General features: G+C 41.2%; 1 protein-coding gene across 23 annotated transcripts in view; it reads right to left on the reverse strand.

The window, feature by feature from the left end:
* Positions 1–14,013, reverse strand: part of PALM2AKAP2 (PALM2 and AKAP2 fusion) — a 234,159-nt gene that overhangs the window by 35,508 nt on the left and 184,638 nt on the right. For 2 of the 23 annotated variants that reach the window (XM_085530242.1, XM_085530241.1), the window contains exon 1: positions 11,067–11,304. The exons of 20 other annotated variants lie outside the window; for them this stretch is intronic. In XM_085530242.1, the coding sequence (XP_085386368.1) occupies positions 11,067–11,126 (60 nt within the window). In that variant the 5' untranslated portion in view covers positions 11,127–11,304. Of the gene's footprint in view, positions 1–11,066; positions 11,305–13,733; positions 13,869–14,013 lie in introns of those variants that run through there. One more of the 23 variants, XM_085530243.1, reaches the window with a different exon arrangement.

Raw genomic sequence — 14,013 nt, forward strand, 5'->3', positions numbered from 1 at the left:
TGAACATCACTGCCCTACTGTAGGTCAAGTATTAAATTCACCTTATTTCTCATTGCCTCTATTTTGATTGACTGGTGAGTAAATGGGGCTTTAGAGTTTAAGAAGGGGCTGATGCCAAGATTTTAGATGCCTTATTAACAGCTAATGTGAAAGCACTGGAGCTGCAATCACTTCCAGGCTGAGAGATTGAACTTTGGAGCACTGTTTGGTGTTTCTCTAAGCAGGGCTCTCTGTTTGGCCACAAAACAGATCTGGGACAAACCTTGTCTGCACACTTGCTCTGAGGGGCACGGTGGGGCTGGGGCTGATGCATCAGAGCTGCTGGCACACAGCTCCCACCTCCTGCCTCAGGTTCCCATACAATGCATGAGCACTTGGCTCACCGTGTTGCCCCCAGTGGCTTCTTAACAGGACAGAACTCAGGAAAAGGGAGAAAACTTTGAGCTGGTTTTCACGCAGCAGTAAGAACTGATGCAGCACTTTTTTGCCCCGATGACAGGTAGTTTGGTGATTTCTGTGACTGACTGACAGGTTCACAAGAACTTATTTGTTTAGAAAGAGATTGTGATGATGAGGATAAACATGCATATTTTTCCCTTTTTAATGTTCTGCAAGTCACTAACTGACAGACAGCAGAGTAGTGGATGCTGTGTCAGCTGAATATCCTTTATCAAAATTGACACATTCAAAATTAGGCGAGGACCCGAATTAGTTACAAACTAGAAAAACAAATGCAACAGCTAATATTAGAACTCAGTTTATATTGCTTATGATGACATAATGCTGGCAGACCTCATCATGTGAGATCTCCAAGCTATAAATAAATGCAGAGTAGAACAAACGAACATTTCTGAACATTTTTTACATGCAGGGCTGAATGCATTACAGTTTTTTTGGCGGAACAAAAAATAGCATCAGGCCAAAACCATGTCTTATTTTTAATGGAAAAACAAGCCAGTAGAACAAACTTCCAAAAAAGGAAATCTCTAATCTACGTGAGCAAGTACCCATGCATGTCTCCAACTCTTCACATTCAGTTTAATAAGAGAGGAAATCAGGCCAGCAGAAGTTTACAGACTAATGCAATTACAGAGTGGCTCAACAAGTGCTGATTTGTCTGTTAACTTCGACACATGATAAAGTTATGCTAACAGATCTCATTCTGCTTTCCCAACACTGAATTCTCACCATCAGAAAGGATGCTTTTCATAGGAGAAAGCAGTGGTCAGCCTCTGGAAAATGCACGAATTACCACTTCTTACAGCTATTTTTAAAATCCATTAGCTAACAGAATAATTGGATTTACCTATAAATAACAATGTATTTTCTTCAGATGGTGTTTAACATTTCTTACATCACAGGTGGAAAAAAAAAAAAAGAATCCTCTTAGCAGGTCTAGCATTAAAAGGCAAATAAAACTAATAACCTTTGCACTGCTTCAAAATTACCACAAAATTCCTGTGAAGACAAGGATACGATGCACTATTAAAAAGTGACTTGCTGTAAAAAACACTTGAAGACAACTGAGCTGTTTTGCTGTTTGCAAGTGGAATGAAGGTGGGAAACAGCCTCTCTTCTGGAATGGTGTGCGGGAGCCTGCACATGGACAACAGCAGAGAGCTGGACCAGCTCCAGGTGTACTGCAAGCAGAGATCATTGTCTGTTGGAACCACCAGCACTGCAGACCATGCACTTATAAACACTGGGATGCAGATGCTCAAAGCCAAACTCCTGAATTTGTATCCACAATGCCTTAAAAAGTGGTTTTGAGGTCAGATGCAGCTACACCTTACTGATGTGTGTACACATTCCACCCAGATCTCTTTCACACAGCATTCTAGTACTCTGCTGGGTGGGCACCATTACAGCATGTAAATTTGAACATGGAAGTAGAAGCATTTCACAGAATCACAGAATGGCTTGGCCTGGAATAGACCTTAAGGCCCATCCAGTTCCAACCCCTCTACCATGGGCTAAGTGCCACCCAGCAGATCAGGCTGCCCAGGGTCCCATCCAGCTTGGCATTAAGCACCTCCAAGGATGGGGCATCCACAATTTCTCTAGGCAATTTTGTATGGTGTCAGCTGGTAACTTCCAAAACCACATCTGGACAGAGTTTTGCTGGGAAAGTAAGCTAAGTAGAATTTACTCAAAGGCATATTATGCCTCCAGTCAGGGAACTTCTACCTTCTGAATGCCTCAGCAACTGACAAAGAAACAACCTGGCTAATGTGCTTATCAGTGTGCTAGCACTGACATCTCTTCTTACCAATTAGTGTAGTCACAAAAGGATAAAGAAAAGATCATGGCTTTGTGAGGTAACGTGACATCCAGCTATTACAGAAGCTCTGCAGAAATCTGCAGTGTGATTAGGGGCATTTCTTCAAAGCTGAGCTAGCCCAGACTCCTACCTGACTGGTGTATCCTGCCACCACTTGATGCACAGAATCCTCACCTGCAGGGTTGGACAGGTAGGTGTTCAGGTGAGTATTGAATATTGACAGAGAGGAGACTCCACGACCTTTCTAGGCTGCCTGTTCCAGTGCTCCATCACCCTCACGGTAAAGAAGTTCTTCCTCATGTCTGAATGGACTCCCTTCTCCTTCTTGAACTGAGGAGCTCAGAACTGGACATGGTACTCCAAGGTGGGCCCCCCAGGTCAGAGTAGAGAGGGAGGATTACCTCTCTCACTCTGCTGGCCTTGTTCTTTTTAATGCACCTTAGGACACCACTGGCTTTCTTGGCCTCAAGGGCACACTGCTGGCTCATGGGCAATCCTTTCTGTAGAGCTCCTTTTCAGAATGTCAGTCCCTGACCTATACTGTTGCATGCCTCCCCAGGTGTAGCACTCTACACTTGCCCTTGTCGAACCTCATCAGTTTCCTCTCCACTCAGCTCTCCAGTCAGCCCAGGTCTCACTGAATGGCAGCGCTGCCATGTGGTGTGTCAGTCACCCCTAATCAAAGAGGAGGACACGTGAATGATAAGGTGAAAGCATCATGAATGAAAAGCAGAGGCCATGCACACACCATAAGAATGATAATTCCTAGTCAGAGCATGCTAGCTCACTAATAGCAAGACTCTAAGAGAGATGCTTAGAAGGTTTCTTGGATTGTTAGACAGACTGCAATTAACACCATAAATCAAAACTTCTCTGAAGACCGCAGGGTATGCAAGAAAAGAAGCGACTGCTCAGCAGACTTCAGACAAAGCTGCCAATAGTTCAGAGCAGACAGGAGCATGAGACATTTCTGTCTGCAATGGGAAGTGTTAAGAGAGACCAAGAGCAAAGCAATGCACGTCTTCTAACAGGAAACTGTTAGCTGTGAGTATAATTAATGAAGGGAACAATTTAATGCAGGCTGTGATGAATGCTCCCTTGCTGGACATGTGGAATCAAAACTGGATGTTTTTCTAAAAGATAAGCTCTAATACAAACAGAAGTCAATTTAGGGAAATTCAGTGGTCTGTGTCACAGCTCTGGTCATAACATGTGATCACAGCTGACTCTTTAAACCTCCTAACCCTTGGATGTAATGAATCATGAATACCAATGGTACCGTTCCTTCCGTTCACAAAGTGTCTGGTGATATGGTGCCTGGATGTGGGTGGGTTATGATTAACAACGCATTTTACTATGATTTTGCTCAAGAACTATTTTCCCTAATGATTGCTATGGTTTGGACAGTACTTTCTTCCGGGAATTAGAACAGAAAAGAGAATTCACCAGAAGTTCAATTTTTTACCCGTAAGTCCTGGTATTATTTTGCTGCCCAGCACAAGATGAGCAAGGATTTTCTAATAGGAACAGAAGCCAAGCTTTAATTAGTTAGAATTTATACCAAAATGAGTCCAGAAGAAATTATGGGCACATAATCAGGATCTGTTTCTTATTAGTGCCAAAAAATGTCAGTGAAGTTATACAGCTGTATGCTCAATCCTACAGCTACAACTGTTTCAGAAGCAGAGTCAAAAGCCTTTTTCACTGAGTGAGAACAGTAAACGTGGTGCTCAGCTGGAGATATATGAAGACGCTTCTGGTTATCCACCATAGAACCTGCTGAAACCATCACCCCTCCCTTGCCCCACATGATCTTTATTACCTTCCTTCTGCCTCCTCCAGTGTGCAGCACTGAGGGTGTTGGGACTTCCACTTCTTTTCAGTTTCATGACAGGACTTCCCTATACTTTCTGTTTCCAGACAGATGGGTTTGCTTATTATCCTTCATCTTCTCCTGCCTTTGTTCCTGCTTATTCTATTCTTTCATCATTTCTAGGGTCTCCTGACACCATTATTTCATTTCTGTTCCACTGGCTGACAAACCACCGGGATTCCTGCATCCACAGCATTAAGATATAAATTTTAAATTCAGGCTGTGGTCAAGTAAGGTGAACGCATGATTTTCTGCACCTGCGAAGCACTTCTTTGGTGTTTGCATCAAGTTCTGTGGACATCTGGAGCTTCCACTAGCTGTCTTCTGGTATTCTGATTTTTGTTAATATGTGTTATTATTCCTCTGGTGCCTAGATTACTTCTTGGATTGGTTCTCATGTTGCATTCAGAAACCTTACTTTTAGTGATCAGCAAGATGACTAACTGAGGGCATTACTCTTCATTTTGCCAACGGTTATGCTCCATATCAACAAAAAAAGATTTACAGTGAATGAAATGTGAAGGCAAAGCATTCTTGCTTTTGAAAGATAATATTCTAAGTTAGACACTGAAGTCCCAGAATTATTAATGTATTTTTCTCATTTAGATTTCCTCAACTCGGCTGCCCAGGTAGGTGGTGGAGTCACTGACCCCAAAGGTGTTCAAAGAACGTTTGGATGCTGTGTTGAGGGAAATGGTCTAGTGAGAACTATTGGTGATGGGTGAACGGTTGGACTGGATGATCTCGTAGGTCTTTTCCAACCTTGGTGATTCTGTGACTTTTGAACAGGATTTCTTATTTTGAAATTGCCGCGCTACTTAAGGACAACCAAATAAACATCACTGTACTTCAGTATGGGAACTTAGAACTTCCATTCAGCTGATCACCTCTCTTTGGAATCGTTTGTCTTTTTGTTTTTGCTTTTTAAGCCCACAGAAATCTTACTTATAAAACTTTGATTTTAACAAGGTTTGAGTTTTGGAATATACAAGAAAACACTGCTTATGTTGTGGTTCTTTTTTTCTCCTTCTTCTTTTTTTTTTTTTTCTTTTTCTTTTTCTTTTTTCTTTTTTTAACACACCAGAATATAAATGTTTAACAAATACTGTTTGTAGTTTTCAGGAGAAATTTGAAAATGTCTTCCTTTCCCTGAAATATCACTCTCACATCCTTAAAGGACACCTATTCAAACTGCATTCCAGCAAGCCTTCTCTTCAATCCATTAAAAATCTAATTTCTCGTTCTAATTATGTTACTATGTCCAATTCAACACTTAATATCAGGATTAAAGATGGTAAACTAACAGAATACACAAGAACAGATACATCATTACACCTGCACAACTGTAGGCTTGTCATGGGAAGAGCTTTTACTGGCTGAAGAATAAAGGAAGAAAACTTTCTCCAACAGCACTACATTAACAATGCTCATAAAACCAACCACAGATTTCCAAAAGACACTGCAAAACCAACTGTTTATTAACCAGGTAAAATGGGATCAACTGCACATGATGGATGTTATCCAGCACCTCAGTTACATAATTTGGTTTAGTACCTTACTGGTGAAAATTAGACATGCTGCCTCAGCACTAGTTTGGAAAAAAGGTGTCAGGTAGCACAAAAGGCTAAGAATGCTGTGCATAATATCTAAACAGAAAGGAACAGTTTAGTTCAGTGTTGAGATGCTTGAGATTATGATGACAAAGCCATACAACTGTTTTCTAAGACACTCTCTCCTTTGAGTGAGTAGGAATAACAGCACCCCAGTTAACAGACCATTATTTCTCTCAGACGTGGAGTATTTTTGCACAGAGATAAAGGAAATGAAGAGCAGAGAATGAAAGCCCATGCAGCCGAACACCTAACTTGTGTGAAAAGCAAATGGCAGTGAATGCTTCCACACCTCGGGCAGACCTGTCCCACCCACAGTTAACACTAAAACCTGAAGGCTGAGAAGGAAAATGAAAGCTGCAAAGAACTGGGATCACCTTTGAAAAGCAAAAGCATGAGCATCATGCTGTAACAGGAACAAGCTAGAAGTGGCTTAAATGCTATTTGCATTTGATGGTACTAAATCTCTCTAATCATACAGCAGTCTGACTAATTCCATTTGCTCAGACGTCATTACCGAAGTCCTCCAAAATCAAGAAACTCCTTTTGAAAGCACAAAACTCTCTTTATAAGATCTTTTCTAATTTTCTTGTGATTTTTAAGCCCCTGGAGGTCAGCCTGACATTTGAGAGCTTTTCTTCAACCAGAAAAAGCAAGCAACTTTAATTATTTTTAAAGCAAGCCATTTTTTCTTTTTTTCCTGTACCTCTTCAACTGTATGACCTGAAAAGTTTAAGAGGAATGCTAAATATTGTGAAACTAAGAGCCAGAAAGACTGGCAATACAGGAGGGATGTAACCACTGATAAGCAAGCACCATCCAGCCATGCTGCATGTTTGCTGCCCTTTCTTCTTCAATGCTGAGAAAAGGACTGGCACTGCATGATCACAATCTATGTAATCAGAGAGTCATCTTCTGCTGCTGCATAATGGCAAGCACGAGTCAGCTCCTCCTAGGATGTTTTCATATTTACTTATTACCAAGACAGACTACCGGTCTGAAATGGCACTCCAGTTCCAAGATGCGATGATGATTTTCCACTGTGTCAATGTGTCTGGGAACACAGATTGTTGTAAGGACTGGAGTGTTCCGTTAGAAATCAGCCTCAAGTACCTCCTTCCTGGAAAATGCCAGGAAATTGTACCTGCTCCGTACTCTGAAGAGAACAGGAGTTAATTCATCTGAATCACTGAAGACATAATGAGAACAGCTTTGGTTACCTACGGGAATTTATTTGCTTGAAGTACTGGAGTTAATGTATGGTAGTTAGAATCTGAGAACTGTCAGCTAGAAACATTATCTGAACCCAATCATAACCTGAGCACTTCTTCCAAGTCTTGCCATTAGCATGTCATCTTAAAATGCACTAAAATCAGGAGATGTTGCAATAAATACCCACGTGTACAAAGGAAAATCAGCACCGAGATGAGCAAAATGTACCTTATCAAAGTGAAAGGACTGTATCTACCTTTGCAGATAAGGCCTTTCAGTTTCATCAGAGCTTAAACTCAAAACTATTTATTGCAAACAGAGCACTCAACAGTGGATAGTTGAGTGCTCTGTTTGGATAGGCTGCGCCTCTGCTTCGGGGAATTTATGTTCCTGCAGTTCCTCCTTGCTTCCTATGGGCTAAACACAAATTACAGCATTTTAAATGAGCAGCATTCATTAAATCAAATTACTGGTAAAACCACATTGCTAAATGCGCTCCTAATTAGTCTTAGAATAGTTCTGCTGTGCACCAAGAGACCAGAGGTGGCTGTCTTTTCACTAATCCCATCTGTGTTAACTCCAAAGCCCCTAGCAATAACATTAAAGGAAAACATACTGAGGGCACCACTATAAATAGTACCATCAAACTATGGCTACAAAATCCACGTACAACCACTACCACAACCACTCAAATGGAGTTTTGCTGTTGGTTTCTGCAGGAGTAAGCTTGAAATCTTAGGGTGGAAGGCAGCCTTCATGCATGTCAAAGGTGAGTAGCACAGTCTTCCAAGCATGAAATGCTAAATGGAGATTTTGGCTGGCCCGTGGGCTTGCATAAACAGCAAGGATGAAATATTGCAGCATTCTTCCAGAAAGGTCAACCGCATGCTCTCATCAACTGTCTAATTATTATGATTTAATAAATATTAATGTAAAGAAATGCCTGCAAAGGCAAAAGTTAACATGAAATTTATCACTGGCTAGACTAGCTCATCTCAACAGTGAAACACAGATACTTGGTGGAAATAAACAAATATTTATATTAACTGATACTGTTTCTTTTAGAAATCTGCAAGGCAGAACTGTAACCCAAGGGCCACAGGCAGCTTCCACATCATTGCCAAATGCATGGTTTCAAAGCCTCCTAACCACAAAAAGTCCTGTGGAATTCACTCCTCCTGAGCACAGCTGTAAATAACGCTTCCAACTTGATCTTAGACAGTTGTCTTTGCACGTGTGTAATAAACATATGGCTGTGGACAGCAGGCTGTGCCTTCATAGGCTGGCATGGCATAGCAGGCATGACCATGTGTTTGGGAGTGTAGTATCATTTCTTATGGGAAAGCCATCCCTGCCTGTTTTTGAGAAAGCAGATAAGGAAAGAAAGCTGATGGCCTGTCTTACTTCAATGAGGCAGCCACCTGCCCAGCAGATTTCACTGGACAAGAAATACACTTCCTTGTTTGAGCTGGTGTCACAACCACACAATTGCAGCACAGTGACAACAGAGGATTTTAATCTTGCAACCTCTCTGACAGAAAGTGGGCATATGAAAATTTGATAAGTATGTTCCCCAGGCATCCTATTTAATTTTTGGCTCAGTTAGTATCCTGAATTGAAGCCCAGAGACTGAACCACAGCCAATACTGGCATTCTGTTTTCTGACACCTTAGTTCATTTGGATTGGAACATCCCAAATTTACTGTAACTGCTCTAGTACTTGAAGCACTCTGCAGTGCACACAGTTAAATGAAGAATGTCATGCCTTCAGGGATTCACTGAACACATGGTCAAATTTTCTTTTCATCTATAGCTTCTGGTAAAACACAGGGTGTCTCAGACACACTATAGCTCATGACTACAGAACATTATTAAAAAGACAGAACCAGGACAAAAAAAGCACTGCACAGAACTTCCTGAATATATATATATGTATCAGCAATGCTAGATTAAGACACTAGGTGAAAAAAATATGATAGTTTTTGCAAAAAACATCTTTAGACACTTGCTAACTGATAGCTAGGAGAGCATACTGCGGATTTGTATTTCTCCAGAAGCTTTTGCAATACAGTAAGGCAAAGCGAATGCTTCTAAATGTTACTCTGCCTTGCAGCTGTATGTGCATGGGTGAACACAATGAGCACCTGTACGTGTCTGGAATTACAGAGGGCTGGGACAGCACACAGGACAAGAGGAATCAGGCAAACCATACCAGAATTCATTGACATTACAGGGTGGAAAGGACACTGAGCTCTTTCCATCCTCATATGACTCTGTCCTAAATATATTTAGATCAACTCTGGAAGAAAACCTCTGCAGAAGGAGATCCCACCAGCATCCTGGAGAGTTCAGGACTTCTCACAGGCATCAGCACTTTGGTAGTCCAAGCGCTGCCCAACCCCTCCTTGACATTAGTGTCAAGATAAATAAATAAATGAATAAGCTTGGAAGACGATAACCCAGCAGCCCAGAAGCACCCAGCATTAAGTATTCCCATGCCAAACAGGCACAGTCATTATCACGGTCCTGTGAGAGCACCAGCGTCCCAGTCCACTGAACAAACAATGCAACATGCGTTGTATGGTTACAAGCATGCAGAAACATAAAATCTCTGATTAATTTTTGGATAACTTTTGATCCTTTTATTAATTAAGACAAGAATCTGGACATTTCTGAGGTCAGCAAATAGATAAGGACATTATCCTTATACTCACTGAAATACATTTTAAAATCTGATTTACCCAAATTAAAGCAAGAGAGATTAATTATGTTCCTCTGGAAGGCTGTTGTATAGATGTTGACAGCACAAAATACCAGCTCCATCCCAAAGATTACATAATGAATGATTAAGTGACCTACAGGACCTGTAGAGTTTGGATCCCTTAGGATGGAAAGATTAGAAAAGGCATAGTCAGAATGAACAGGCAACAACAACAAATGAAAGATATCCTACTAGAGAAAAGCAGTTCAGTATGCCTCAGTCCTCCTGTTTGCAAGTACGCACTTTCTAGTGTGACTCTGATCTTTCTAGAGAGATTTCTGATATTAAAAAAACATAAAAGCTGGTAAGAAGCAAGTAATGAAACTTAAACAAAATGAGAGAAATGGCACTTCAATTTTTATTTGCTTTTTTCTCAGTGCAGGGGGTGGTAAAAAAAAAAGCCAGTCAGGGTGTAGTATTTAGAAGCCATATATTTCAATATTTCTTTGCTACTTTTGAGGCTAGAAATCTATTTCAAGAATGGAAGGTATTTCTGGCATTTGTCATTTCTGGAAGGAAAAACCATACCAAATATTTCAAGAGCTGAGATAAAATCAGGAGAGTTGAGGACATGCAACAGGTATTTTTGAATTGCAAAGTAACTCTTTCATATTAAATGCCATCAGAGACCAGGGGACTGCTTTCATGGAAAAACACTGCAATGTACTGTGAGAGTAAGTATACAAACAATGATATCCCAATTTACACTTTTCAGATGTCAATCTTGCTGATAGTTGTTCTGCTGCTACAGTTAATTGCTGTACTTTTGTGAGTCCTCAAGGCTAACAGTCTTGAAGACAATCCAATCTAGGAGACAACCAGCACGTATTAAGCAACTAAAGGGACTCAGAATCAGAAGACCTGGATTTCGTTCTTCTATCTGCTTCTATCTGCTGCTGACATGCTGCATGACCTTGAATAAAATACTAATATCCAGGCTTCAATCCTTCCTTAAAATGCATCTCCTAAGAATGTGGGGTACAGTTAATTAATTCATGCCTATAAATCTTTCAAAAGCTTAGTGATAGACGGGACTATGGAAATAAATATTATTAGCTGTATTTTCCACTTGCAGATGGACAGAGTGATGTAGAAGCCCCTTCTCTATAGGACTGCTCAAAAGGAATAGAAATGCAGAGACACATAAACACACACAACACACAATGTCTTGCTCGTTCTTTCAACACTAGCAAAATGGGAGTAGACAGTGCAGGAATAAAGATTACATACTGCTAGAGAGGAAGGGATCTCTGACATTGCCTGTCCTTCACAACACAAGATTACAGGTTATGCATGTTCAAGAGAAGTATGAAAATAAATTGCTCTTACCCGCAGCCCCTGCTCCATGGACAAGCAGAGGACCTGCCAGGGTGCCGTGTACCTGAACATGTTTGGCCCCTTCTGTAGACAGACTAAATAGCAAAAGGCACGCAAGTATCTCAGGTCCCCTGGTTGCTTTTCATCCGAGGGATGCTTAAATTCAGAGAAATTCCTCCAGCTGTACACTTCAATGGCCACTCCAGCAGAATCTAAGACACAGCTACAGCCATTCCACTTGCACCCTGAGGAACTGAATAACTAATTCAATAAGAGGCTTTTTTCTTAGGAAGAGCTTAGCTCAAACTCAATTAGCATAAATAGGGTGATAACCTTTGAACCTCCCACTCCTCCTCCCGGAGGTCGCTCCCTCCCCTGCAAATCTTGAATCTCTTTGTTTCCACCGGTGGCATTTGACTCCACTTTAGAAGCTATCAGAGATCATCTCAGCTATTTCTCACTTTTGTTGCAAAGATTTGTCACTTCATTATTTTTGCTATTATGTTTTAGCTGGGCTAAAAGGAACTCCCTTTTCCTGCAGCAAGGAGAGATCTCGCCTTCCCCTCCTGGGCTTGGTGTTCTCTCAGGTAAGATGCAGCAGCTTGCTGAAGAGATTCACACACAGGCTGCTATAAATGCTCCCTTGATAAAGCCACTGCAGTAAAAATCAGAAACCAACCAACCAAACAAGAAACAAACAAACAAGAAAACCCAAACCAACCAAAAAAAAACTACCAGTCTGAACGATACTGAGAGGTTTCCTCCAAAATGTATTAAATGAGCTCTTTTGAAACACAGGAAATGTCATATACTGTCATCTTGCTTGTAATAAGCTTTCCCTTTTAAAAGGATCATTAGTTTTGAAGACCAAGGCCCAGACTCCCCGAGACTGAACAACATAAAAGAGCAAAGCTTTGTTATTTGCAGCATTTATGAGATTTTACAGATGAACTGAAATAGCACTTCCGTATCCTGGTAATGCCTTAGAAACCTGTGGGACACTGCATACATGCAAATCCAGACACACAGATCAAGCTACTGGCTTATCTTGGCTTTTCTTTTTCTTCGGCAGAGGGAGAAGTAATTGTAGGTTTATATTGACTCTAATCTGACTTAGGGATCTTCACTATTTTATCTCCTGCCAGTCTCACCCAGGTAAGATACAAGGAGGAACAGTGCAAGACTCATCCTGATGAGCTCAGTGTGCCAAAACAGCAAAGCAATTCTGCAGGTGAGCCTCAGAAGTCTGGGCAGTAGCAGCAGAAACATTCACACATTTGACAGGTCTGTTAAAAAGAGCGCTTTGTGAAAATCACTCTCCTCATAAACCATGCTGGTGCAGCAGAAGGCAGCCACCAGAAAAAGCCAGACAAGTGCAGGCGTCACCAGGGCTTGGCCAGCAACAAAAGCATAGGTGAACACCGACTGGGCTGAGATGTCTGTTACAACACCCACGTCTGCTGCAGAGACACAGGTGACAAGGAAGAGGGCCTGTCTGCAACAGTGTGAAAGCACAGGCTTGTTTCACAGGATCAAAATCATACAGTACAGACAGTGCTTAACAGCAGCTTTAATAATGCCAATAGGCCTTCACTTTGGGAGTACACAAAGCACCAGCTTCGTGCTTTGACATTTCCAAACCGCTTTCTGAAAGCTTCAAATGATTACAATTATTTCTTCAGTAGCTGGAAGTGATTTAAGCCAGAACAACCCAGGTACTGTGGCTAATATTTCAGCGATTAAAATGCTTTTAGAACAATCAGAACGAAAGCAGATGACAAATCCTGTCCCTGAGTAAGAATCCGGACATGACGCTAACATGGATTACTGGAGGACTTAGGTTACAAAGGCAGGAAAGATGAACTGCCTTGTGCTAAGTGACATGCACTTCTCTGCAGGCTGGGAGTGTGGCCAAGGGTAGAAATGCAAGTTTTGGCGAGAAACAGCCATTCCACACATCCCTTCAACACTCCCTTGTCTGGATAAGCAGATATCTGCTGGAATGGAAACAACTCTGTTCACATGCACCTTCATCTTTTATCCTCTTAATGTCTTCCATTGTTTTTATTAAACACTTTGGTCATTACCCACATAACACATTTTTATCAGAAAATTTAATTCTGAAGGCAAATGAGAATACAAAGAAAGAACAGAGCAGGTGAAAAATTAAGTACTATTCTGCAGAGTCAACAGTGAAGTATACCTAAGCCTAAGTTATCCCAACAAACTGAGTTCTCTTGAATGGCTCGAAAACTGCTAGCCAAGAAAGCATACTGTGGCATTTCATCCTTCAGGATAGTTATTTAGCACAGTTAATAAACTGTAAACAGCAGAGGAGTAAAGCTGTTTTTACATCTTTTGCATTATGAAATATTTGTACCCAAACCACTTGATCTGTACCTGTATGAATACAATGTGCTTCTTTTCCCAAAAGTTTGTCCTCTTTTCCCCCTGGCATTACTGGCTTCCCTCCTTCTCTTACTGACAAAAAGACAGGACTACTAAAACTCTATTACTGGTTTTAAATAGGAGATGGTGGAGATGCTGTTGTTAGGAAATTAATATCAACACTCCCATACTCCATAATATTGACTCATCTTCTGGAAAAAACAGCCAACAGATACAAAATGGAAACCATGAGGAAATATGGATGCAGCATCTGAGTGAGGGTCTACATACCTACTCTGCTGGAAAGTACTTGCCTCTTTCCTCTTACCAGACAACACTTAACGCCAGGAGGGAGCTTTCCGGGTGTCAGACCTAAGTCAAAAGGCGAGTGCTCACAGCATTTATCTCCAATGGGATGGTTTCAGGAAAACAAGAGTTGAAATGTTCTTGGAAAATGCAGGCAGAATGTACAGTAGTAATGTCAAATGCAATTGGTCCCTGCAGGAGAATGCGAGGCACATACCAATAAACATCACACCCACATTTTGTGGTTTGCATTTCTCAAGCAAGG

This window comes from Coturnix japonica, chromosome Z, assembly GCF_054131305.1.
Source record: "Coturnix japonica strain WE chromosome Z, WE-NBRP24, whole genome shotgun sequence".
NCBI lineage: Eukaryota > Metazoa > Chordata > Aves > Galliformes > Phasianidae > Coturnix > Coturnix japonica.